Here is a 27012-nt window from a genome sequence, read left to right as displayed (position 1 = left end):
TTGCTTATTAATAGTCCATTTTTTCATACTCCTTATAGTATTATAACTAAAAACCACATAACTTTCAATCCAACATCATTCTAACATTCATTAATTTTGCAATATTTCTGTAAATAGTCTTTAAATTTCTTCCAATCTTCTTCCACCGACTCTTCTCCCTGGTCTCGGATTCTGACGGTCATTTCTGCCCAGAGGTACCACTGTATGCCCTTTTCTGCTCCAAGGCTACTGAACCAGTTCTAGTTGAGAAAGGCCAAGTGTCCCTGCCCTGGAGGGTGGGCCTGCTTGTTGGCTTGCTCCCCCAGTACCTGTTGGTTGGCACTTGTGATGATATGGACCTACTATATTATATTACTCCCCCACTCCTTTCACTATAGCGGTTCTGCAACTGCTTTTTAAAATGTTTCCGAATTTATTATCTTTGGTGCCAAGTGAATGATGAAAACTGAAAGAGAAGAATGTCTGTGCACCACTTTTATATGAAACAATACCCACCCACCCACCCCACAAAAAGGAGATGTAGATCTCCAGACACACAAAGCAAAAAAGCATGGCATTCCAGGATTTCACTTGCGGGAATGTAGATGTCTCCGGGGGCTTTTAAAATGCTGGCGGGCGGCAGCGCAGCCTTCGCTGCCGCCCGCCAGCATTTTCAGATCGCCCGGGACAGCGGAGAAGTCTCCGCTGTCCCGGGAAGGCAGGCGGGGGGAGCAAAGACTTTTGCCCCCCGCCGGCCTTCAGAAGAGGTCCAGGACCTCTTCTGAAGGCCGGCGGTGGGCCAAAGTCTTTGCTCCCCCCCGCCTGCCTTCAAAAGCCATCGGGATAGCGGAGAAACGCGCTGCGCTTCTCCGCTATCCCGGGAAGGCAGGCGGGGGGGAGCAAAGACTTTTGCCCCCCGCCGGCCTTCAGAAGAGGTCCAGGACCTCTTCTGAAGGCCGGCGGAGATTTCCCTATGGGCTTTATTCTTGCGAAGCAAGCCCATAGGGAAATTCGTTTTGCGAAGCACCTCCAAAACGGAAAACTCTTTCGTCTTGCGAGTTTTTCGTTTTGCGAGGCGTTCGTCTTGCGGGGCACCACTGTATTGTGTAATGTTTTATTTCTGACTATCAGTCGAATAAAGGAAATTGATTGATTGATTGAATTCCAATGCCCCACAAATAACCCAGAGATGCATTTTAAATAAAAACACACATTCTACTCGTAAAAACACGCTGATTCCCGGACTGTCTGCGGGCCAGATTAAGAAGACGATTCGGCCAGATCCGGCCACCGGGCCTTAGTTTGCCTACCCATGGACTAGATCAGTGGTGTCCAAACTTTTTTCAAAGAGGGCCAGATTTGATGAAGTGAAGGGCTGTGAGGGCTGACCAAAGTTGTTGACCTTTTTTTAGGATTGAAGTTGTTTTATCGGATTTTACCCCAGGAAATAAACTGCCACAGGGGCCGGATTAGGCCCCTGAAACAGACTTTGGACATGCCTGGACAAGGTGATGTTCAGGGTCCCTTCTTCCAGCTCTAGAATTCTATGGTTCTAAACTGATTGACCAGTTTCTAGTAGGAAATGAATGGCTGATTTTAGACCTCTGGAACCTAAATTTGTACTGGCTTTCTTCCTCTTAGGAGGAGCCTATCACATCTTTTGGAAAGGAGATTCTGCGTTATCCCTGTGGCCAGCAAGGGAAGGAGCCAGACTACCTTGATCTTTTCGAGTGACGCCTGACATTTCCGTCCTGTACCATGTGAAGAACTTCTCTTGAATGGATAGATGTGGAGCAGGCAGACGTTGACCCAGCTCCCTTCAGCTTTTATAATACCCTCGGAAACGGCGAAGTGATGGTGCGAGTACGTTTGGCTAATTGAGAAGTGAAATCTGGACAGCTGCCAGCAAGCGACAAGAAGATACAAAGGAACAGGAAGCAGAACCATAAAGAAAATAGCAAAAGAATAAATCTATTTTGAAAGATAATTACAGCAATTAAAACTTTCCATAGACACCTTTGTTCAGGCTGAATCCTGCCCTTGTGTGTTCCTGTTCAATCAGGAGACATAGAACATTTCCAAAGTGTAATTCACATTTCCTGTAAACACTTGAAAGGGTTGTATTATTATTAGCGAAAGCCGCAAATGCAGAAATAGGGTTGTCTTCAGAATGGTGGGCCCTCTCTGCTCCCATTAGCCAGTTGCAAGTGAATGTGGTCAAGAGCAGTAAGGCCACTGTTCATATCTTCAAACTGCCTCCATTTCCTGCGATCAAACCCTGGTGAAATCATGTCCCTGGCTTATCGCCATTTTGTCTTTGGAGTTGTTGGGGGGGTGCCTTTAAAACCTGCCAGTGTGTCACATCCATGCAGGATGGTTCTCCCAGTTTCAGCCCTCTCCAGAACTCGCTAGAAGCTACATCTCTGCAGGTGGCAGGTGCTAAGTGAAGCCAAGTGACTCCAGCGTACGTGACGGAAAATTTGTCCCCACGCTACACTGCTACCGCTTTCCTTTCGTTACTCCACAGCCGCCCAGACAGACATACTACCTGTTTCAGCACCCAGTGCATTACAGACGGTTGCAGAGTAAATGACCAGCAGATAAAGAACAGTCCTTCGCAATGGATGCTCATGTATTGCGGATGCAACGATGGGGACTTTGAATGCCGACTCTTGTATGAAAATAGGGCTGCTAAAAAGGGGCGTTGCTATTTTTTGCTAGGGAATGTTAGGAGAAATGTTGCAGGGGGGGGGTTAACCAAGCCCTCTCTCTGTAAAGGAATGGACTCATCCATTGCCTGAATCCCATTTTAATTGTGTTATTCAGTTCACTGCAGAGGGCCACCCTTTTTAGACTCACACTTCCCCTGGGTCTAGAAAGCTGGGTCTGAGTGGTTTTGCATTTGCCCACTGCTTTCCCCCAGAAAACCCGTGGTTTAGCACTGAATCGGGGGGTGGGTGGAAAAGTGTGGTTGGGCCCCCATTTTGCCTTCATGATTTGTGCTCATGATGGGATTGGAGAGGTTGTACTTGATTCCACTTCCAATACTGTTTGTGCCTCCAGATGTTTCAGGGTGAACACACTGCTTCCTTTCCAATCAGTGCACGTCCTGTAACTTTCTCCCAATGTCCTGTCACTTTTTGTACCAGAAATGTTCCAGTTTATTCTGTCCTGCTTTGGTAGAGCTATAGTACAAAGAGTGCCCCTCTAGACAGCAGCACTGCAGTACCACTGAGGAAGCATCCCAGAACGAATAATAAAGTGGAATCGTGTGTGGACTGTCCAGTATAAATCCATCACTAAATGCACTATTATTGAGTCAACAACATGTCGCAGAACAAAAATACCGCTTGTCTGCAGGGGCCTGGAGAAACTCTGGATCATGATTTGCCAAAATGAAAGGCAAAGTGGCTGAAATTTTAAAAGAGACTATTTGCCTTCTATGTGCAGAATCTGGACAAGGCTCCACTATATAGCCTTGCTTTTCAATTATCAGTATTATCTAATTGTTTGTACGGCTAGGTATGTCAGGAAATATATACCTTATATTTTCATCTGTGTCTGTATTTAAATGATGCTCTGTTTTAAAGGCTGGAACCTCAAACATGTAAGGGTAAGAAGAAAGCAGAATCTAAGTCAGCAAATATTAATGTCAAGTCCTAGACAAAATCATTGTCTGCTAAATCCATCTCTCTTTAATGTCTCCAAACTGTATGAGGTTCAGTGCAAGTCAGGACTGGTGCTTCTAGCTAAAAGCCCCTCTTGGCTTTACTTACCAATCCACCTGACCTTAGATCTAGTCACAAAAACATTTCACCATTCCATTAAATTGTGCTACATCTCAGCAGCTCTTTGCATGTTAAGTGTGCGCAAAGGGACACAAAACCCAAAGTGCGCTGTTGAGGACAAGCAAAGAATGATAATTGAGAGCACTCAAGGACAAGTGACCATATTATCTTTACTGACTCCACAGAAGTTCAGAAGATATGGCTTTGTGAGGCGTGTGGGTGGGTGTATATGAGAGAGAGAGAGAGAGAGAATGAATTGTGATAATGGTGTTGGCTTCCATACAGAGCTAATACATTCAACTTTCATTGTTCGCTTTCTAGCTGCTAGGAGTCATTAGATAAACATCTAAATGCTCATCTGACAAGAGAGCCCTGACCCACGCAACTGATCTGGATCCCAGTCATTCTGTTATGGTGCTTATCTAATAACCTCCCTTGAATTGGATTGGCGGCACACATGGCCCAGATATGCGTGTGCATCCCCTATCTAGGGCCACTGGTTACTCACAACAACAGAGTCTAGGAAAAAACTGGATCGGGGCTATCGTCAGTAACCTCATTTCAACATTACAGGCTCCACTCTGTAAAGATCTCCCTGGGATTTCATTCAATCCAAGTTTATGAGCACCACACTACCCATTTGATAAAATGTAAAGCTTTGTGTAATCCTATTGTAGCGTCAGTCAAAGTTGGAAAACCACCTTGTTTGTCCTTCAAATATCAAACCGTTGAGGGGTTGGAGGGGAAGCTATTCTCCATGCCGTAATGGCATCACCCAGTGCTGCCGTGTGAGCACAGAGAAAAGGCTACGGTGGTATCAAAAGCCCCGCAAGCAAATAACCAAGAGAAGCATTTCCTCTCCTGCGAGTGTGGTTTTGGGAACAGCCTTCTGAGTCAGATTTTTAGGTTCTTGGTTTTTATCTCCGAGTAAGACCTCCTTTGGCTTCAAGACTTCTTATTGCTTGCTTTCTGCTTGCGCCGATGAGCCTCGATCTCCCTCCTGAAAAACAGCATCCCCAGCTGGCCGTGAGAGGCTTCATTCATGGCCTTGGACTGAATGCACATTTTGTACTGCTCTGGGGTCAACTCATCCAAGCAGTGCTTTTCATGCCAGAGATGGAAGAGGCCCCGGACAGGCGTCCTGACCACAATGAGGTTGCTGTGAAGGTATTTGCGGTACAGATGTACATCTTCTCCTCCCCAGCCTTTTATGTCGAGATCAAATCCTCCTAAGAAAAAAAAGAGACAGGTTTCATGTGATTGTGGCACACGGAGAGAGACCTGTGGGCCCAGGAGCTGAGGGGAAAGCCTTTCAAGATGTTTGCCACTGCGAGAAATCAACTGCGCTGACAGTCAATGTGTTTCTTTACTTGCAGAGTCTTTTGGATCAGATCAGGATATGACTCAATATTTTAAAATATACAGTGGTACCTCTACTTGCGTTCACCTCCAGTTATGTATCCTTCGGGATACATACGCGGATGTATTTTTCCAGGTTTCGCCATGCGCAGAAGTGCTCTACGCACCGCGCACATGCGCAGAAGCGGCACCTCCAGTTGCGGAAACCTCAGGATCTGACTGGAGCTTCAGAACGGATCCTGTCCACAACCAGAGGGACCACTGTATTCCCAAAATGGCTTGGGAGCCTTAAGGGTCCAGAGAAGAGGCTTGATTGTGCCCCACATAAGTGTAACACTAATTTGGCATGGTGAGAACCAGCCTTGATCGGATTTAATATCTAAATATTCATTTGATTTCATTTCTTACCAATGTTGATATAATCAGAGCGGTATTGGCAAGTCATTCCAAAACCAAAGTCTCTCCAAAACCCTGTCTCCTTTTTGATAACCTGGAAGAAAGAAAGGTGCATTTATCTGTGTATGTGTGCGTGCATATTTCACATAAAGATCATTTATCCCTGTGCGGTGGCTGCTTCCAGCTGCAGCCAGTTAACACTCCCTTATCTCTCACCTTTGCCGTTTCTTACATCACACGTTAGAATCAGATACACAATAAGGACTTAGCATGTCTTCAGATGCTCCACCTAGTGTGTGAGGTCCCCACACATTCTTTGTTTTTAGCCATATCCATACCAAATAAATCTGCCACTGGATCCCTCCTTGAAACTGTCATGCTGCTATAGACATACCGTATTTTTTGCTCTATAAGACGCACTTTTTCCCTCCTAAAAAGTAAGGGGAAATGTGTGTGCGTCTTATGGAGCGAATGCAGGCTGCGCAGCTATCCCAGAAGCCAGAACAGCAAGAGGGATCGCTGTTTTCGCTGCGAAGCGATCCCTCTTGCTGTTCTGGCTTCTGGGATTCAGAATATTTTTTTTTCTTGTTTTCCTCTTGCAAAAACTAGGTGCGTCTTATGGTCTGGTGCGTCTTATAGAGCGAAAAATACGGTATATATAAAAAAGTAGACTGACACTTCCATCATCTGGAGACAAGGCTTATTAGTGATGTTTGAAATCATGGAGAAATCCAGGATTGGGCAGCAGTCACCAGCCCCACCAAACAAAGTAGAAGCAAAGACTCGTGGACTCTTGACTTTTATTTTGTATGAAAAAATGTGGACTTGAGGAGTTTTAAAACATTTTTAAATTTTCCCCGCTAATACAAATGCAGCCCATTCTTATTATCCTCACCCTGCAGCCTGGGGAGGCTCCAGAGAAAGAATGTCTCATGATAGACGTGGAATGTAATAGTCCATTACAGTGGTACCTCGGGTTACATACGCTTCAGGTTACAGACTCCGCTAACCCAGAAATATTACCTCAGGTTAAGAACTTTGCTTCAGGATGAGAACAGAAATCGTGCTCTGGCGGCATGGCGGCAGGAAGAGGCCCCGTGAGCTAAAGTGGTGCTTCAGGTTAAGAACAGTTTCAGGTTAAGAACGGACCGCCGGAACAAATTAAGTACTTAACCCAAGGTACCACTGTAATCGGGTCCTCCCTTAAAGAGGACGCAGGTGGCGCTGTGGGTTAAACCACAGAGCCTAGGACTTGCCCGTTGCTCGGTCCCTGCTCCTGCCAATCTTAGTAGTTCGAAAGCATGTCAAAGTGCAAGTAGATAAATAGGTACCGCTCCGGCGGGAAAGTAAACGGCGTTTCCGTGCGCTGCTCTGGTTTGCCAGAAGCGGCTTTGTCATGCTGGCCACATAACCCGGAAGCTGTACGCCGGCTTCCTCGGCCAATAAAGCCAGATGAGCGCCACAACCCCATAGTCAGCCACGACTGGACCTAATGGTCAGGGGTCCCTTTAGCTTTTTATCTTTTACCCTTAAGGAGGGCACGTATTGCAGTGAGACCTGGAAAACCGACACCCTGTGTTGTGGGTGGGTACTATTGGTCAGCCACAACCCCCGATTGGTAGGTCCTTCAAAGCTGGGTGCAATCTGGCCAATGGGACACAGTCCAAACGGTTCGAGGGACCTATATATACCTATGCACGTGACCCAGAGTTTCGGCGTGTGCATTCAGAACACCCGCCCACCTCTCCCTACTTTTAGGGCTTTGCGCTTGACCTTGCTATGCTGTTGTGTGTCGTGTGTCGTTGGGACAGGGACACGGCAGGAATTTTCCTCACTTTTGCCATTTGGGTTTCGCCTGCCGCGTAGCAAATCATCACAACTTGTAAGGTTGTGGATAGGCTCTGGTTCAGGTGATAGGGATGGAGAACGCTCTCGCCATCCCTATGTGAAGTGTATTCCATTAAAGGAATCCAGGGACTTGATGGTTTGGTCAACCCCTGAGAGGGGGTTGTGCCCGTGCCAGAGTCCAGGGGGACATTTGGGTGGCGGAGATAGCCTGTTCCCAGCTTTCCGCTAATCCAGATGTTCACCCTTGGCTGACCTATGCTGGAACCCTGGGTCAGTGCTACCTGCATGGCAGGGAGCTAGTCAAACCAGAGCCTACGCAACCAGTCACATTTTGCAATCAATAAAGCTGTGGCCTAAATTCTGCCAAAAACCAAACCTAAAATTTGAGTCATGTGTGAATTTATTTAGGGGGGAGGTTTCTGGGTCTGAACACACAATTCATATTTTTGCTGATTTCAGATAAGCTGAGGTTTGGGATTTGAATACTAAGGCCGCTTTCAGATGACATCATTACTGCGTGTTCATCCTGATTTGTTTGCAGGGAGATTAGACGATATTGCCTCTTTAATGAGCATTTATTCTGATTTATCTGGGGGTGTTAGCCGATGCTGCATCGAAGCGAGCCTCATCCCAAACTTCCCAATGCATTTCTGCATCATACCCCCTTATTGCAAAAAGTCCAGTTTGGGGGGGGGGGAAGCAGGTTTGTTGCACAAGAGCTCTCAATGAACTATCATTGCACAACATGAATTTGCTGGTGATCAAATCTCACCTGAAAATAGAGACCGGTCTGAAAGTTCCTTTGCTGCCCTTTCTCAACATATTCATAAACCACAGTCCTAAGCTTCTTTGCCTTCTAATTGGTGTGTCACAATTTGTAATAATAATAATAATAATAATAATAATAATAATAATAATAATAATAATAAAAAAAATAAATAATTTATACCCCGCCCTCCCCACCCAAGACCGGGCTCAGGGCGGCTAACAACCAATAATAAAAACAAGCTATAGTATATATGGATTTAGAACATCATTTAAAGCCATTTAACCGATTTACTTACCAACTGCTGTTCTACAGGTGGAATGGAATCGTGGTGTCCATAAATTAGGCCTGGGTTATACTGGCTGAAAAGAACTGGGTAGAACACCTTCTTCCCTAAAAACGAGAGTGTGTTGAAAAAACTGGGTTATTTGTGCTAAGTTTGCATATATGTTTTTTTATTCTGGAATGTGTTGACTTTTATGTTCATAGCCTTAGATTTATGTGCCCTTGGGGGGTTTGTAGCCTTTTGTAGAAAAAGAATACAACTTTTTGGAGTTGCTTTGTTCTGTTGATTAAAGTGGTATCATTTTGATAGCGACTTTGCTGTCGAGTTCATGGGATCCCAGCTATCCTGCACCCAGCTATCACAGGGGCTCTAACCTAGGGCTCATCCAAACTTCCATTTGCCCCACCACTTTCCCCTGGGGAAGCCCGTATTTTAGCGCTGAATTGGCGGCGGGGGGGAGCAGTCGGGTTTCCTGCTGATTGCCGTTTGTTCCAATTTAGCACTAAAGAGTAGGTTTTCCAGGGGAAAGCAGCGGGGCAAAGGCATAGCTGTCAACGGTCCCTTATTTGGCGGGAAAGCCCCTTATCCCAGCGCTGTGTCCCGCTGCTGTCCCTTATTGATGATGTCCCTTAAATTTCCCGGGTTTCAAAGGAAGCAGCTCCTCTCCCTCCCTCCCCGCCGGCCAGGGAGGAGGGAGGCTCCAATTGTGTTGCTTAGCTGCATTGCTCACCCAATAAGGAGTCTAAGAACGACTGGGGGGTGGAGCTTGCATGCCTTGTGCTGATCAAATCAGCCGCGTTGCCTGGGGACTCGCCTTTGCTCAGCGCTTCCCAGCGGAGAGGTGACGGTGGTTTTCCTTGCTGCATCCCTTTGCCGGGTTGCTGCGCTGTGGGAACCACCGCTTGAGGCTTCGTTTGGCTGCTGGCTGGGCTTTCTGCCTTTGGCTCGGAGGGGCTCAGAAGTTGAACCTACCTGTGCCCTGAAAATCCCTTATTTTGGCTGCTGATCCCTTATTTTCGAGGTTGCTGGTCCCTTATTTTCAAATCTGTAAGTTGACAGCTATGGGCAAAGGCAAAGGCAAAACACTTCGACCCATGCTTTCTCGGCACGGGACAAGCATGGATGAGCGCTCTATGTTGGCGAAACAGACCAAGGTCTAAATCTAAGGATAGCTATACCTGGTTGTGTGTTCAGTCTACACGTGTTGAGGAATTCTGCTGTGAAGTATATATCTACGTCACAGAAGAAGAGGACAACATTGCTTCCTTTCCAAAACCGTGCACCCACGTCCAGGCCTTTCCCTCTTGAGAACTCTTCGTTCAGCTGGATGAAGGTATAATTCTTGAAGTTGGCTGATCTATATATGGAGAAATGGCAACATAAGCATTATTGGGCCTCTTTTGTCTTTAGGAAGACAAATAAAGAGTTAAAATAAGCAGCAGCAGCAGCAACAACAAAATTCCCCCCCAAATAGGGGAAAGATCTAGGAATTAATATACAGGAGAATAACTAGAACTGAATAGGAAATAAAATATGTAAAACTCTGATATCAGTAAATTGGATACATAATTTTTAAAGACGGGGTATTTATTGTATTTAAACACCCACAAATTGAAGCACTTATAAAGGATGCCTGATGATTATTACTGGAGAATATGGGGCAATTAAGTGCAGAGCTTTTGGTAATGTCACCATGTTTTTAAAATGGTGCATAATTCTGGGCAATATTCAGGAATGATCCATTAATCATTGCTACATAAGCATATCTTACAACTATAATCATGCAAGAGAAAACGTAACAAGATATTTAAATAGAGTTACTGAAATATGGGTGGTTTTGTTTTTGTTTTAAAGAATATTTATTAAAGTTTTCACAAACAAAACAAGGAACAGTCATAACGAAAAAGAGTACATACAAGAACAAATAAAAAATACAAAAAATACATCAAAAAAGAAAAAAAGAAAAAAAAAGAAAAAAGAAAAATTTAAAAACCAACTCAATTTTCTCACTTTTCCAAAATTCTCCTTAGCTTGTTTCTTTGACCTCCTCGCGCCTCCCTTTTTTGTATTCCCAATCATAGCATTAGTTCAGCATATCCTTACCCCTTTTTCATTATCACGTTTAAGTTAATTTTCATCAAATTTACAAGTTTATACCTTGGCCAATTGTCCTACCATTTTTACATACTCTTACTGATCTTATTACTAAGTCCACTTAAGTTTAATCCAACATCATTTTAACATTCATTAATGCCAGTCCTCTAGTTATCCAAATTTGGTCAATTCTTGTCCATGTCATTTTGGCTTCAGAGAAGAAGGTTCCCTCTCTACCCAAGGGGTTCTTCACTCTCCAGATGTCAATGAAGTCCATATTGTCAGTCATTTCAAATAAAGTTTTCGGTAGTCTGCCATCATTTGTGACTACCTGTCTGTATGATTTGTCCATATTCGTGGATACCACCCCATTCATATCTCCCATCATAATAATGTTATAGTCCATATAGTCCAACAATGTCTCATGCAGCTTCTTAAAAAAATTCAGATTTCCCCTCATTTGGTGCGTAAACTCCTATAATTAAATATTTTTCTCCTTGTGTTTGAATTTCAATTGCCAAAATTCTTCCTTGTTCATCTTTAAAAACAAATTTCGGTGATAGGCTCTCTTTTGCATAGATTACCACTCCTCTCTTTTTAACTTTATCAGATGAGATAAATTCTTGGCCCAGTCTTTTGTTTATCAAAAGTTTCCTGTGTAGCCTTATCACGTGCGTTTCCTGTAAACAAATCAAGTCCAATTGTTCCTTTTTCAATAAATGAAATATCCTTCTCCTTTTTTCCGGAGAGTTCAAACCATGAATGTTCCAACTTAAAAGTTGCAGAGACATGATGTGTTTGTTTTACTTTCCTCCAACTGCTCCCAGCAGTTGTTCTTCGTCAGACGTGGTTTCTCAGAAGGTAAACGGCATTTCCGTGCGCTGCTCTGGTTCGCCAGAAGCGGCTTAGTCATGCTGGCCACATGACCCGGAAGCTGTATGCCGGCTAGTAGTGCTGGTGCTCCTGGCTCTTTTCCTGTCCCTTTCTGCAAATCCTCTTCGTGGTCATTCAAGAATTTCTCCTTATCTTCCACAGTTCTAATTTTAACCTTTTTCCCTTTGAAGGTAAAAGATAGGCCTTGGGGAAATTCCCACCTGAATAAAATTCGGTTACCTCTCAACAAGGCTACCAAGTCTCCGTAGTTAGCTCTCAACTCCAATAAATGTTTTGGGTGGTTTTTATTGCCATTTGGAATCAAAGATTTAGGGCTTATTGGGCAGCCCAATAAGCGTTTGATTTCTGATGAAAGAACAGCATCCACAGTTGTACTCACCTGGATGTGTTTTCAAGGATTCCTTTGACCTCGCTCATTTGTTCTTTCCCAAAGTAAACGATAGTGAGGTGAATTCTCCTGTCCTGCTGTATACCCATCTCCCTGGAAGAGAAGTAAATGTGTAAGCTTCCTTCCATTATGCATGATCTGGCCACAGTGACGCACACCTTAGCTCTGCTACTGGTTTTATAATAACAATAATAATAATTTATTATTTATACCCTGCCCATCTGGCTGGGCTTCCCCAGCCACTCTGGGTGGCTTCCAACAGAATATTAAAATATTAAACATGAAAAGCTTCCCTAAACAGGGCTGCCTTCAGATGTCTTCTAAAAGTCTGGTAGTTGTTGTTCTCTTGGACATCTGGTGGGAGGGCATTCCACAGGGAGGGTGCCACTACCGAGAAGGCCCTCTGCCTGGTTCCCTTAACTTGCCTGGTTCCCTGTAACTTGTGTGGTTTTCACAGTTTCAGCTTGAGTATGTTATATCATGTGTTATATGATAGGGGGGATGGAAGGGCAGGGACGCTCTGTGTGCATTATATGCATGCACCTCCCTGGATACGAATGGTAAAAACTGGATTTTAGGACTCGGACTTTTTCCGCAGTAGCTGGAGAGAGCCTAGAGACCCCACCTAGATTGCTCTGTTTTCATCCTGTAGAAAGTTCCGGCCATGAGATGCCAAGGAATGAAACCGGGACATGAAAAGCATGTACAGTCAAACCTCGGTTGTCGAACGTAAACCGAGGCGCAGCTTCCGATTGGCTGCAGCAGCTTCCTGCACTCAAGCGGAAGCCGCGTCAAACGTTCGGCTTCCGAAAAACGTTTGAAAACTGGAACACTTACTTCTGGGTTTTCAGTGTTCGGGAGCCAAAAACAGGGGCATAGGAAGAGGTGGGGGACGTGTGGCGTCACCCCTGAGGAGGTGACAAAATGGCACACTGCAGGGGCGGCACTTACTGCGGGGCCTGGCCTGCAGCGCACCTGAGCCACATGTCTCTCCTGGGAGTGACGTAGCTCAGGGCAGCGCATTGCCCGAAATGGCAGAGTGTGGCTTGTGTCCGCCAGGCGGACGCCATGGGCAGCTCGCTGCACTGCCCCCCTAGGCGGATCGCCCCGCCCCCGCCTGTAGGAATGAAAAACACGGCAGACGAGAGGTAGGTGTCACATGAGGCGTCTGACTGGGCAAGCCCCCGGCGTCTCACTTTTATTGAGTATTAACAAGCATTGCCACAGGTGTGCTTGTGGCTGATTGGTTGATACAAACACAAAGAAACTTGTTGCTGATTGGTTAACATAAGTACAAGGCGGGAATTACATGTGAGAGGTGGGAAATACATGTGAACATTAATCATCGATAGATTAAAGGCTGGGAAACGAGGTTGGGACTAGACAACCATGAAACCTCCTAATTAATTATAACTAAAGATTGATATAGCATAAAACAATACTAATGATTGATCATAACATGAAAGAATATAATAATCAAGTTCTGTAGATGTGGTCAGCTATGCATTGAGAACAGGTCATCATGAACTTAAGATGAACTGAGCAAGGAAAGAATGTCTTGGTATTTGGAACAGGTTGGTACAGTGTGTGCAGAAACAGAGAGAAGATTATAAGCGAGACTTCCCAGAATGCCAGAGAAAAGAAGCAATACTTCCCATTCCCATAAGGCCACAGTTATGTGCAGTAAAAGAACTTATGTGCAGAAAGAGAACTTCCCTTCATCCGCCACTCCGGGTGCCAGAGCAGCTAGCCACGCCCCTGGCCAAAAAATCCTAAAATGGAGGCATTCAGAGACCGAGGTTTGACTGTACTCTTCCACTGAGCTAGGGGATAAGGGTAAGGTAAAACCTAAAAGAAACTTAATAAAATTGTAAATAATTAAAGCGAAACTAAATATACAGCCTTGCCTGCGCTGGTGCTCTGTGTTATGTATTGAAGTTCTCACCCTAGCCACCAGGGGTATTGTGTACAGTGGTACCTTGGGTTACATACGCTTCAGGTTACAGACTCCGCTAACCCAGAAATAGTGCTTCAGGTTAAGAACTTTGCTTCAGGATGAGAACAGAAATCGTGCTCCGGCAGCGCAGCAACAGTAGGAGGCCCCATTAGCTAAAGTGGTGCTTCAGGTTAAGAACAGTTTCAGGTTAAGAACGGACCTCCGGAACGAATTAAGTATTTAACCCAAGGTACCATTGTATATAGTTTTCACTCAGGTCCACGTCAGTTAATTTAGGCGAGAAATCCTGGGGGGGGTGTCGTTACAATGTTGACAGCCGGCTGCCTATAAAAGCAGACCGGCTGAGCTGTGATCAGTTCAGTTCAGTTCCAGCTTACTTATAAAAAACTACTTGGAGAAATCTCTGTGTCGTCTGCTTTGTCAACCCACAACTTAATACTCTGCTTGCATACAGTGGTACCTTGGGATGCTAACGGGATCCGCTCCAGAGTCCCGTTCGCATCTTGAACAGAACGTAAGACGCGACTGCGCATGCGCGGATCACGTTTCACCACTTCTGCACATGCGCGTGACGTCATTTTGACCGTCTGCACATGCGCAAGTGGCAAAACCCGGAAGCAACATGCTCCATTACTTCCGGGTCGCCGCGGAGCGCAACTCGAAAATACTTATCCTGAAGCGTATTTATCCCGAGGTATGACTGTATTGGGACGCGGGTGGTGCTGTGGGTTAAACCACAGAGCCTAGGACTTGCCGGTCAGAAGGTCGGTGGTTTGAATCCCCGCAACGGGGTGAGCTCCCATTGCTCGGTCCCAGCTGCTGCCAACCTAGCACTTCGAAATCACATCAAAGTGCAAGTAGATAAATAGTTAGCACTCTGGCAGGAAGGTAAACGGCGTTTCCATGTGCTGCTCTGGTTTGCCAGAAGTGGCTTAGTCATGCTGGGCACATGACCCAGAAGCTGGGCACATGACCCCTTCGGCCAGTAAAGCGAGATGAGCACTGCAACCCCAGAGTTGGCCACGACTGGACCTAATGGTCAGGGGTCCCTTTACCTTTACCTATGACTGTATTTGTAATAAAAGCTATTATTCCCAAAGCAGAAGTATTGGGGTACGGCTGTGGGGAGGCAGTAAGAGCATGCAGCTTTACTAACCTGAAATTCTGCATGAATTGCCGGAACTTGCTGGCTCTTTTAGCCAGCGGGACTATGACATTGATAAGGGTGTCGGCCATATTGAGGTTTTCATTCTTAACTTTCATGATGGGGCCGAACGGTCTGAATAGGACAATTCGCTCGAATTCATATGCTTTGCCTCCCTTGAATATCAACTCGTACAGGGTGCCTTTATCTCTTTCTATCCGACGAAGGCCTGTCAGGGAAACAAAGGGGAAAACAGCAGTTAGCAAGGAATTTCAGAAGTGAGTGCAGATTTATACTTTGGTTTTTTTTCTGCTCATGTGGCACTCAGGGCTTGCTGCAAGACTCATTTTGCATTCCCTTGATTTTGTGATTGTGTAGGCAAGGTTTTCATCTCCTCCTCAACTTGAAGTTATTTCCTTTTAAAATTTGTTTTTTTGTGAATCTCCTAGGAAGATGAGCTGAAGTTCAAGCTACTGAGAATGTGGGAAAATATGATGTTTAAAGGAAGAGTTAAGCAAAGTCCTGTTTTGGTTTTTCAGATACTCTTCTCTTCAGCCCCAACAGCCGTTCTTATTTCATTTGATTCACATAAAGTAGGCAGTTTCCCTCCCTGAAGCAATAAAAATCAATAAAAGTCATAGCAAACTGAAGTTCTGCCCTCTCTAACAAAAGGCTTGCACTCCCCCCCAACAAAAATCCTGAAGGGAAGTAATAGTACCACTCTATTCTGCCTTGGTCAGACCACACCTGGAATACTGTGTCTGATCCTGGATGTCACAATTTAAGAAGGATATTGAGAAGCTGGGATGTGTGCAGAGGAGGGCAACCAAGACGATCAAGGGTCTGGAAACCAAGTCTTATGAGGAGCTTGGTTGAAGGAGCTGGGTATGTTTAGCCTGGAAAAGAAGAGACTTGAGAGGAGATATGATAGCCATCTTCAAATATCTCAAGGGCTGTCACATAGGGGATGTTTTTTCCTGCTCCAGAGGGTATAACCGAAGCCAATGACTTCATGTTACTAGAAAGCAGATTCCGAGTAAACACCAGGAAGAGCTTTCTGATGGTAAGAGCTGTTTGGCAGTGGAACAGTTCCCCTCAGGAGGTAAAGGACTCTCCTTCCTTGGAGGTTTTTAAGCAGAAGTTGGACGGCCATCTGTCATGGATGCTTTAGCTGCGATTCTTGTATTGCCGGGGGTTGGACTAGATGAGCCCCAGAATCCCATTCAATACTACAATTCTACGTTTCCATGATTCTGTGAAATATAAAAGAAGCTTGATGAACTAGCAGGTCTCTCGATGCCACCCAGAAAGCAGGGGTCATTATCACAGTCGCTGTGAAAGAATTCCATGAAACTGCTTTATACGCCACCCTTTGGAAAGCTGCATAGGACGCGGGTGGCGCTGTGGTCTAAACCACAGAGCCTAGGGCTTGCCGATCAGAAGGTTGGTGGTTTGAATCCCCGCGACGGGGTGAGCTCCCGTTGCTCAGTCCCTGCTCCTGCCCACCTAGCAGTTCGAAAGCACGTCAAAGTGCAAGTAGATAAATAGGTACCACTCTGGCGGGAAGGTAAACGGCATTTCCGTGCACTGCTTTGGTTTGCCAGAAGCAGCTTAGTCATGCTGGCCACATGACCCGGAAGCTGTCTGCGGACAAACGCCGGGTCCCTCGACCAATAAAGCGAGATGAGCGCCGCAACCCCAGAGTCGTCTGCGACTGGACCTAATGGTCAGGGGTCCCTTTACCCTTTACCTTCACTTGGAAAGCTGCACACTTTTAAAAACATGTTTCAACAAAGCCATTGCAGCAACTGGTGTGTTTCCTTAATGAGTCCCGTTCTCATGAGTGAAAGTACTAATCCTGAAGCAAGGAACTGCCACTGAAAGAGTTAAGAAGTGGACTAACTTTGAAGCTGTGTTGTTATTCTGTTCTGGAGGAATGAAGATGACTCTGCAGCTGGAGGAGTTGCATCACATGAGATGAATGTGCTCTGCTAGACTTTCAGGAGACGATTAAGCAGTTTTGCTATTGATATGGAAGCCAGAAGAGTCTACCCTTTGCTTTGCTTTTTCTAAAGAAGGCTGCCTCTGAGTGCTGAGTGGAAAGAAAATCAGTCAAAATCGCTTGTTAAGCAACTGTGTGCAGCAGAGAAGGTTGAAGTTGTGCTGGACATCTCCCAAACAGCAGTATATTGATCAAATTTGGGATGCAGTGATTATATACAAACTTACTCAGCAAGTGCAGAAATAAAGGCCTTCCACTGTTTTATTTTATAAAGCTGTTAAAGATGCCATGATTTCCCTTTTTCTTGTATATAGAAGTCTTCCCAGTTTCTGATCACATTCCAAGCAAATATAGATGCTCATTTCCCCTTATGATTCAGCTAAATAACTTACACACCCAAACTTTGCTCCTCAGTTTCCCATTCCCTTTCATTTTTCTCCAAAATATTGACCTTGCTATTATTTTTATATTCTTCCTTTTCGTTACCTGTATTTTTTAATTTTATTGCAAGTATAAAAAACGAAACGCAAAAACTGGTTGCTGCACTTAGCAGAAATTAGATATACCTAACAAGGCTCAGTGGGACGCGGGTGGCGCTGTGGGTTAAACCACAGAGCCTACGGCTTGCCAATCAGAAGGTTGGCGGTTCGAATCCCCGCAACGGGTTGAGCTCCCGTTGCTCAGTCCCTGCTCCTGCCAACCTAGCAGTTCAAAAGCACAAAGTGCAAGTAAATAAATAGGTACCGCTCCAGCGGGAAGGTAAGCGATGTTTCCGTGCACTGCTCTGGTTCACCAGAAACGGCTTAGTCATGCTGGCCACATGACCCGGAAGCTGTACACCGGCTCCCTCGGCCAATAAAGCGAGATGAGCGCCGCAACCCCAGAGTCGCCCACGACTGGACCTAATGGTCAGGGGTCCCTTTTCCTTCAACAAGGCTCAAATGATGACAGTAGGCCCTTTGGTTTAAACCTGTGTCTGTGACTTTCTCCCCCAAAGCTTTATTTTCGTTGTCATCCTGCCCTGCCCTTGCGCTAAGCTGGGTTCCAATATCTGAAAGAATACTACCCGGGGAAAAACATCTGGGTTGGCTGGGGGGGTTGCTAAGTAGTGGGCGGGGGTAGCGGGTGGGAATTTTGCTAAAGAAAAAACAGATCCTGCACTCCCATTTTATGTGTTATTGTTATATGTGGTGTGGTGGTTAGAAGGCTGGACTAGGATTGGGGAGTCCAGCGTTGAACTTGCTGCTCGGCCCCAAATCTCACTAGGTGTCCTTGGGCCAATCGCAGTCTCTCAGCCTAACCTACCTCACAGGGTCGTTGTCAGGTTAAAAAGTGGGGAGGAAGAGAACCAGATATGCCACCTTGAGTTCCTTGGAACAGCCTTTCTCAACCTGTGGGTCCCCAGATGTTGTTGAACTACAACTCCCATTACCCCTAGCTAGCAAGGCCAGAGCTCAGGGATGATGGGAGTTGTAGTCCAACAACATCTGGGGACCCACAAGTTGAGAACCACTGCCTTGGAGGAAAGATAGGACACAAATGTAATAAATTTATTTAAAAAGCAAAATTTGCCTCAAACAGGCCTTCTTCTGTCATCAGAGTGTTCTGGTTTCATTTTCACTAAAACCCATTCCACACATTAAGTCTTTTAGGTATTTACCTAAGATGTTTGGGAAGTATACACCCCCAAAATGTGATTTGTGAATTAAATACAGATACAGATTATCTGGAGAAAGTAATCGGAGAGATTGGCGCCAGGTAGAATAGGCCCTTTGTTACCGTTCAATTTCTGGAGTCTTTCTGTATTTTGCTACTGAGCTTTACCAAAGGGACATTGGAACACTAGCACTTTTAATCCCATCCAAGCCTAGCTCGGCTTCTACCTGAGGACAGAAAAGGAGTCTCCCACCTTGTCTAAGGAATCCCCTCCAAGAAACGCCCTCACCAATCCCTGGGTGACTCCCAAGAATACACACCTTCTATGAAGTCAGAGGGGGAATACGCCCGGCGGTTTGTGTTGCTGTTCCTCTCTGGGCTGTTCAAAGTCTCCAAGCCCAGCTCAACAGCCTCCGCCAACTCATCTCGCTTGTCCTTCCGCACCGGCTTCTCCTCTGGGTGACGGGTCAAACCCATCTCTAGCTGGTACACTCTGTGAAGGGTGAAGCTCTCAAAGGGCACCGCGGCATACTCATTGGGCAGCTTCATTCCCGTGTGCACCTCTGCTTTGTCCACCTGGGAATGCAGGAACTGCAAGAGGGCCTTCTGGGGCTTCTCAGGGTCCCGCCGGTCCATCCCCACTCCCAAAGAGTCCGTGCTGTGGCCTTGCATGTTCTTCAGCTGCTGGCTCCTTTCCTGGAGCTCATCCTTCAGCTCTGCAATCTGCCTCTTCAGGCTGCTGATGTAGTCCCAGTGGTGTTCTTCCCTTTCCTGCAAGATCGCCTGGTACTCCTCTTTCCCCGTAGGGTTGTTGGCTCTGGGGAAGGCAAGCTGCTGGTTGTCACCTCGCGGGGTGCAGGCCAGCATGTAGAGCACGGACACCGCACAACAGAGGACCACCAGCAGAACGGCCACCCGAGGGAGCCATGCCACGATCCCTCGACGAACCATGTTCTGCTAAGCATCTGGCGGCAGCGCCCACATATTCCTCCAGTGCCAGGTCTAAGGTTTGCAGCAGCTTTCCCCAGGACCCAGTTTGCAAGCTGCGTGCATGGGCACACCTGCATTCGTTGACGAATGTTCTCTTAGTGGCATGCAGGCAACGTAGAGGGAACAGGGCGGCATTGCACGCATCAAAAGGCAAGCGCAAAAGCCAACAGTGTGAGGCAACTCAATGGCATCAGCTGATGGTGTTTCAGTCTTGTTGGCTGGAAGCAGTGGAGAGCGATCTGAAAGGCAAATTAGATGAATACACTGTGTGAGGAAATTCATCTTCAAAAGAGGCCATTTTACTACTAAAATTGCAAGATATGATCTGTGGAAATGAAACCTGATCAACAGTTTGCTAGGGCCTGGTGTTTAATAGCTTCCTCGGGTTAAGAACTTAATTGGTTCTGGATGTCCGTTCTTAACCTGAAACTGTTCTTAACCTGAGGTACCACTTTAGCTAACGGGGCCTCCTGCTGCCGCCACGCCACCACCACACGATTTCTGTGCTCATCCTGAAGCAAAGTTCTTAACCCGAGGTACTATTTCTGGGTTAGTGGAGTCTGTAACCTGAAGCGTCTGTAACCTGAAGCAATAATAATAATAATAATAATGATGATAATTATTATTATTATTATTATTATTATTATTATTATTAATACCCCACGCATCTGGCTGGGCTTCCCCAGCCACTCTGGGCGGCTTCCAACAGAATATTAAAATACAATAATCTATTAAACATTAAGAAGAAGAAGAAGAAGAGTTTGGATTTGATATCCCGCCTTTCACTCCCCTTCAGGAGTCTCAAAGCGGCTAACAATCTCCTTTCCCTTCCTCCCCCACAACAAACACTCTGTGAGGTAAGTGGGGCTGAGAGACTTCAAAGAAGTGTGACTGGCCCAAGGTCACCCAGCAGCTGCATGTGGAGGAGCGGGGACGCGAACCCGGTTCCCCAGATTATGTGACTACCGCTCTTAACCACTACACCACACTGGCTCTCATGCTTCCCTAAACAGGGCTGCTTTCCGATGTCTTCTAAAAGTCTGGTAGTTGTTGTTCTCTTTGACATCTGGTGGAAGGGGGTTCCACAGGGCGGGTGCCACTACTGAGAAGGCCCTCTGCCTGGTTCCCTGTAACTTGGCTTCTAGCAGCGAGGGGACCACCAGAAGGCCCTCGGCGCTGGACCTCAGTGTCCGGGTAGAACGATTGGGGTGGAGACGCTCCTTCAGATATACTGGGCAAAGGCTGAGGTACCACTGTATTTTATTTTATTTTATTTTAAATGTAGGTTGATTGTCTGGGCTCTCTGTACGTACTTAATGAGCCAATGTAGCCTTGGGTTTTGCACTGGGGCCTTCCCTGGATGGTACTCTTTGGTTCATGTTATGTGACGTTTGAATTAAATGACTGGCCTTCGCTTGGAGAGGAAGTCTAAGCTAGCCACAATGTACTTCTCGCACCTCAGTCCATGTCAGCTGCTGCCCACATGCGAGCAGAACCAATGGCAGGCAGAGCTTCCAGTTTTGCCCTCGCCCTATTGCTGCTGAGTTCTACATGGGAAACGCTGAGGTGAAGATATAAATTTATATGCTGCGCTTCCTCCTCCCAAAGGAGCCCAGGGCAGCAGCCACAAGAGTGACAAAACAATTAAAAGCAATTCCAGTACAGCGGTACCTTGGGTTACAGACACTTCAGATTATGTACGATTCAGGTTACAGACTCCGCTAACCCAGAAATAGTACCTCGGGTTAAGAACTTTGCTTCAGGATGAGAACAGAAATCGTGCTCCGGCAGCGCGGCAGCAGCAGGAGATCCCATTAGCTAAAGTGGTGCTTCAGGTTAAGAACAGTTTCAGGTTAAGTATGGACCTCCAGAACGAATTAAGTTCTTAACCCGAAGTACCACTGTACAGGTACAGGATCAGGGAAGGTCCTTACTTGTCGAAAGAGGATGGTCTTCAGCAAGCACTGAAAACACCACAGTAACAGCGCTTGCCCAATATTCCAGGGGAACGAATTCCAAAGGGCAGGTGCCGCAACACTTAAAGGTTCGATTCCTATACTGTGTGCAAGAGGCTTCCTGATAAGATGATATCTACAGGATGCCCTTGTCAAATCAGTTGTGTTAAGTTGTGGGTGAACATATCAGACGACACAGCGATTCTTCAAACAGCTCTTGTTTATTCACAGGCCAGAAGAGAACTGAACTGAAGGGTTCAGCCAACCTGCTTATATAGAGCTCCAGTATAACGTAACTGTCAGGGGCTCAGGAGCAGAAGCACAGGGGAGAGAGGAAATGGAGAGCGAAGAATCTGAGGGCAGCGTAGAGGAGTATGACAGTGACCCGAGAGATTCCATGAGCTTCTCCAGCGAATCAGAAGATTCCCAGAAGGGGGCGCCGATGGTCAGGGCAAGGGGAGTCCCAGAGGGGACGCACCAGAAACAAGGGGCCAGCGGGGACTCCCAAAGCAGCAGCGGGGGATCAGGACCAGCTTCCCCACCAGAGCGTAGTGGGGGGGAAGAGTCTCATGTGTCAGGACCAGCGTCTCCTCCAGCGGGGAGAGAAGATGAGTCAGGGCTGACCATGCCTCTATCGGAGAGTGGGGGAACGGAGGGGAGGTCAGTTCCAGCTAGCCTCCCCGAAGGGGGAAGCAGTGACAGGAGCAGTGTAACGGTCAGGAGGAAGGTTGCCGGCTGGGCGCGCGCGCCAAGTTCGAATGTACAGGCGCACGGGACAGCAGGAAACCCGGATTGGGAACCAGGTCCTAAAGCCCGCCGGAGGAAGGGGGAAGACTCAGGGGACTCAGCGTCAGAAGAGTCTAGGAAGGGCGAGACCCCGACGGACAGGCGGAACCAGAGGAGGAAAGAGCAAAGGAAGAGGTGGAGCAAGGCTAGAGTCTTAAACTGGTGTCTGGGGGGAGGAGATTCAGACAGAGCTTCAGCGGTCTAGAGTTCGAGACGTAGAGCTGCACGCTGCGGCTGTGAAAGCGAAACTGAACTTCAATAAAGACTTTCGTACATAACAATGAACCGGCGTTGGTCCTTTGTGAGCTGGGACCTCGGGCAGCTCTGACAGTAACTGTAACAACTTTCTGTAACTATCCAATCACTGAATGTCACTTTCGATCCCTTATTTGCATATGTGGACCTGAACTATCTACAGTATCCCCCTGCTGGCCCAGGGTGAGGACTTCAGTACATAACAAGTTGCATACATCAAAGGTGAGGCGATCTTTTAGTCAGGGGTCAGCAAACTTTTCCAGCAGGGGGCCGGTCCACTGTGGGGAGCCGGACTATATTTTGAAGGCAAAAAATGAATGAATTTCTGTGCCCCACAAATAACCCAGAGATGCATTTTAAATGAAAGGACACATTCTACTCATGTAAAAACGCGCTGATTCACAGACCGTCTGCAGGCCGGATTGAGAAGGCGATTGGGCCGGATCCGGCCCCCGGGCCTTAGTTTGCCTACCCATGTTTTAAGGAATGAGAGGCTGAGAGGCAATGGCTAGTCTGGTTGTGGGATGGGGCTGGGGGCTGGCTGACAGTAGGCTGAGGGTGATGGAGCAGTGCTTCCTCTGCCCCAACGAATCAGCCTCCAGTGACCACAGTGACGTAAGGAAAGCTCAGCCTTGACGTGTTAAAAAAGGGAAAGGCAACGTGCTGTGCAAGTGTTTCCCCCAACCTCCATGCCCTGTCCAAGCTTAGCACCTAATTTTTGAATGTTTCACCCAAGTCAAATTAGGTTTTCACAATAAGGATGCTTGAAAGACTTTTTTAATTCCAATGTTCATTTCACAAGGTGGCAAATAACTGATATCATGGACATGGTCCTTACCTTGTAAAATTCTTATTCTTCATCCCTGGAGCTGCAGGGGGAGAGCATGGCTCGACAACCTCTGAAAGGCCCAAGTTCCTTGGCACATCCAGTTAAAAAATGAGGTGGTGCCCTAAAAGACCAATATCACAGATTACATACCCAGCCTTTGCAACTTCTTACCAGGAGGTCCATTCTATGTGATGCAGGAATCAGCCCACGCTTTGGAATTCGTTCCCATTACATATCAGATAAGTGCGGTCTCTATTCTCTCTTTGGTGCCTGCTGAAGACCTCCTTTTTTCAGCAAGCCTTTCAAGTGGAGATTCTTATCTCAGCCTGCATCTCTTTGGATTTGCAATTGTTTTATTGTTGAGTGTTTTGGGATGTTTCTGCTGATGGAAAGCCAAGACATTTCCTTATATTGATGATAATTTTATTATTTACACCCCATCCATCTGGCTGGGTTTCCCCAGGCACTCTGGGCAGCTTACAGAATATATAAAACATAATAAAGCATCCAACATTAAAAACTTTCCAATACTGCCTTCAGGTGTCTTCTAAAAGTCAAGATAGTTGTTTATTTCCTTGACATCTGAAGGGAGGGTGTTCCGCAGGGAGGGCACCACTACCGAGAAGGCCATAGTTCACAGTTAATGCGTATGTTACTTTGACCCACCAGTGGGCACTGTTCATCTAGCAACCCTGCCAGCCCTGGTTTGGAAGCCTCTATGTCTAAGTAAACTTCACCCTAAAGAGCTGAGCCTTGTTGCTGCTGTCTCCAGACAAGATGTCTGCTATTGCCCTCCCTTCTGTCTCCGCTCACCACTCATCCTATAAATAGTTCCTGCATGCATAAAGCCTTTGAACTCCAGAAACTGTAAGCGCTTGTTCCAATCTAGTTCACCCAAGCTGCAAGGTCTGCTAACAGTTTCATGGGATGCCATTCATATAGCAGATGACCTTCTTCCTGAGCCTAAAGAACCACTGCTAGCCAGTGTAAGCTCAGCATACAGCGCCTTCATATGTTCACCCCTCCGGGTTTGTTAGCACTTATAAATGCACTGTGTGGATGTTGACTGGAAAATCTGAGTCGTTCTTGCAGTATTACATCATCTTTACTTCATATTCCTTATGGCTATTTATATTCGTTTGAACATCAGTTTTTAAGCATATGTCATTTGCTTGGCCCTCAGGACTGCCTATGGTTGGAATGCATTGGGCATTCTTAATAAAAAGACAAGCTACTGAGTTTTAGCGAGGCCCTGCCTCTCCCTCCATTCTTCCCGTATCAGTGTCAACAGCTTAACACCTTTCCCCTCCTTTAGGCATTTCCCAAATGCCTATACCCTCCAGTCTCGAAGTGCAAAGTAGCTTCTGACAGATAGCTATTCATCGAAGGAGGTCCACAAGGCGTATGAAATGCAGCTGTGTCCCTACACTTCATTTTGCACAATTACGCCTTTGACAGCAGTGATAGAAGCCGTGAAAGGATTAGTTGTGTGCTAACAGTATAAACTAAAATTACACCTTACCAATTTAGATGAATACTCCTGTTTATTTCTTAAAGCAGCAGCAACATTCAAGACTTTGGTCAGAGAGCTCTTCAAACAGCAACTGTCAAAAAGTTCTCAAGAGCAATACTTTCTTAAATATACAGGCCCTTATTCAGAGATCCTTCTCTACTGCACCAGTCCCAGTCCCCCCCCGTTACTTATTTTTTTGGGGGGGATATTCAAGGAAAGGTCAGGGAACATTCAATGGCAGGGGTGTTGTTAGATTCTTAAAAGGCCCATGGCATAAATTTGCATACAATTTCCATATGCTAATTTGTTTTCTTGTAACTACACATTTAGGCCTTTGAGCGATTTAAGGTGGGAACACAACAAAGTAAAAGCACTGCAAATAAAGAATCCATCCCTAATAACTACACAGGCCCCAGGATACTGTGTCTAGCTTTTCTCAGCTGAGTTGCATCTTTTTCCATAATAAACCCCGTTATCTCATGTGTTATTTATTGTCTAAATTTCCAGAGGGGTAGCCAGAGTTGGTCGGTTGGAACAAAAACAGCAAAGAGTCTTATGACCCCTAAAAGGCAAAACTTTGATGTTATCATCCAAAGGCATTTCACAAAATTCAGTATTGTGAGCTACTCATTCTCATATAAGACAATCCTGTTTCTCCTGTTTGTTTAGGAGGTGGGAATATAAGCCAAAGGACACTAAAGAGGCAAATAATTGAAATTCTACCTGCTTTGTAAATCTTTGGTAGTTAGGTAGTACAGGTACTTAAATTTGCATGGATCTGTTTGGTTCTCTTTGGTTAGGAGGTGGTAGCGTGGCTGAGGTTGTACCTCGTGGGGGAACCACTGCCTGACAACTGTTGATCCCCACTTCAACCATTGGCTAAGGTAGATTTGATTTCCCGGCCCCCCCTTGCCCCCAATGTACATCTTCACTCCTCCCCTTGTTCCTGATTCTTCACTGGTGGGGGCCTGCCATTTTATGGTTTCCTCGGGTGCCAAAACGTCTTGGGCTAGCCCTGCCTGGGAGGGTGAGAAAAGTGGCTGCCATCTCTTGTGTCTGCAATCCCGCAGGTTTTTGCAGTCCTGCTAAGCCATAGTTTGGCTTACTGGCATCTCATCTGCAAACCAGATCGTTATATTGCAGCCTTATCTTAAACCAGATCGTTATATTGCAGCCTTATCTTATTCAAACAGCTATTAACAAGGATAACATTGTGGGGTTGCGAGCAGGAGCCCTGAGGCACTTGGAGAAAGTGTAGTATCAGAAAGTACTGGAAAAATAACACCTACTATAACATCTGAGCAGAAAGTTCCCAGTACGTCAGTAATTTTGCATTGTGGAAATTTAAACAGTGTCGTTAAACTCCTAGATAATTAGGAAGCTCAACTGTCAGGGTATATATTAGAAGCTCTGTTGCACAATGTCTGTCTCCATGTGCATATACAGTAGTACCTCGGGTTACAGATGCTTCAGGTTACAGAACAGGCAGAAATAGTACCTCGGGTTAAGAACTTTGCTTCAGGATGAGAACAGAAATCGTGCTCCGGCGGCGCGGCAGCAGCAGGAAGCCCCATTAGCTAAAGTGGTGCTTCAGGTTAAGAACAGTTTCAGGTTAAGAATGGACCTCCAGAACGAATTAAGTTCTTAACCCGAGGTACCACTGTATAGGGCATAAATTTGTGTCCCACTACTATATCCCTCTACTTGAAAGTAAGGTACCTGGAAATCAATACGGCTTACTTCCAGGTAAATAGGTACAGTGGCATAAAGGTAAAGGTAAAGGTACCCCTGCCCGTACGGGCCAGTCGTGACCGACTCTGGGGTTGCGCGCCCATCTCGCTTAAGAGGCCGGGGGCCAGCGCTGTCAGCAGACACTTCCGGGTCACGTGGCCAGCGTGACGAAGCTGCAGCTGGCGAGCCAGCACCAGCGCAGCACACGGAAACGCCGTTTACCTTCCCGCTATAAAGCGGTACCTATTTATCTACTTGCACTCAGGGGTGCTTTCGAACTGCTAGGTGGGCAGGAGCTGGGACCGAAAGACGGGAGCTCACCCCGCCGCGGGGATTCAAACCGCCAACCATACGATCGGCAAGTCCTAGGCACTGAGGTTTTAAAGGGAAATTCCC

General features: G+C 46.3%; 2 protein-coding genes across 6 annotated transcripts in view; one reads left to right on the top strand and one right to left on the bottom strand.

Annotated features, from left to right (window-relative positions):
- Positions 1-3531, top strand: part of SH2D4A (SH2 domain containing 4A) — a 51368-nt gene extending 47837 nt beyond the window's left edge. For all 3 annotated transcript variants that reach the window (XM_053363068.1, XM_053363067.1, XM_053363066.1), the window contains one exon: positions 1621-3531. In XM_053363068.1, the coding sequence (XP_053219043.1) occupies positions 1621-1713 (93 nt within the window). In that variant the 3' untranslated portion in view covers positions 1714-3531. The remainder of the gene's footprint in view (positions 1-1620) is intronic.
- Positions 2733-27012, bottom strand: part of CSGALNACT1 (chondroitin sulfate N-acetylgalactosaminyltransferase 1) — a 35909-nt gene continuing 11629 nt past the window's right edge. For 2 of the 3 annotated variants that reach the window (XM_053363050.1, XM_053363051.1), the window contains exons 2-8: positions 18878-19786; positions 14912-15128; positions 11790-11891; positions 9601-9779; positions 8435-8529; positions 5535-5616; positions 2733-4996 (exon numbers count right to left, since the gene is read on the bottom strand). In XM_053363050.1, coding sequence (XP_053219025.1) covers positions 4713-4996; positions 5535-5616; positions 8435-8529; positions 9601-9779; positions 11790-11891; positions 14912-15128; positions 18878-19508 — 1590 coding nt within the window. In that variant the 5' untranslated portion in view covers positions 19509-19786 and the 3' untranslated portion in view covers positions 2733-4712. Of the gene's footprint in view, positions 4997-5534; positions 5617-8434; positions 8530-9600; positions 9780-11789; positions 11892-14911; positions 15129-18877; positions 19787-23381; positions 23494-27012 lie in introns of all 3 variants that reach the window. The other variant, XM_053363049.1, reaches the window with a different exon arrangement.

Source organism: Podarcis raffonei, chromosome 13, assembly GCF_027172205.1.
Source record: "Podarcis raffonei isolate rPodRaf1 chromosome 13, rPodRaf1.pri, whole genome shotgun sequence".
Classification (NCBI taxonomy): Eukaryota; Metazoa; Chordata; class Lepidosauria; order Squamata; family Lacertidae; genus Podarcis; species Podarcis raffonei.
This window is presented reverse-complemented; position numbering and strand designations above follow the sequence as displayed.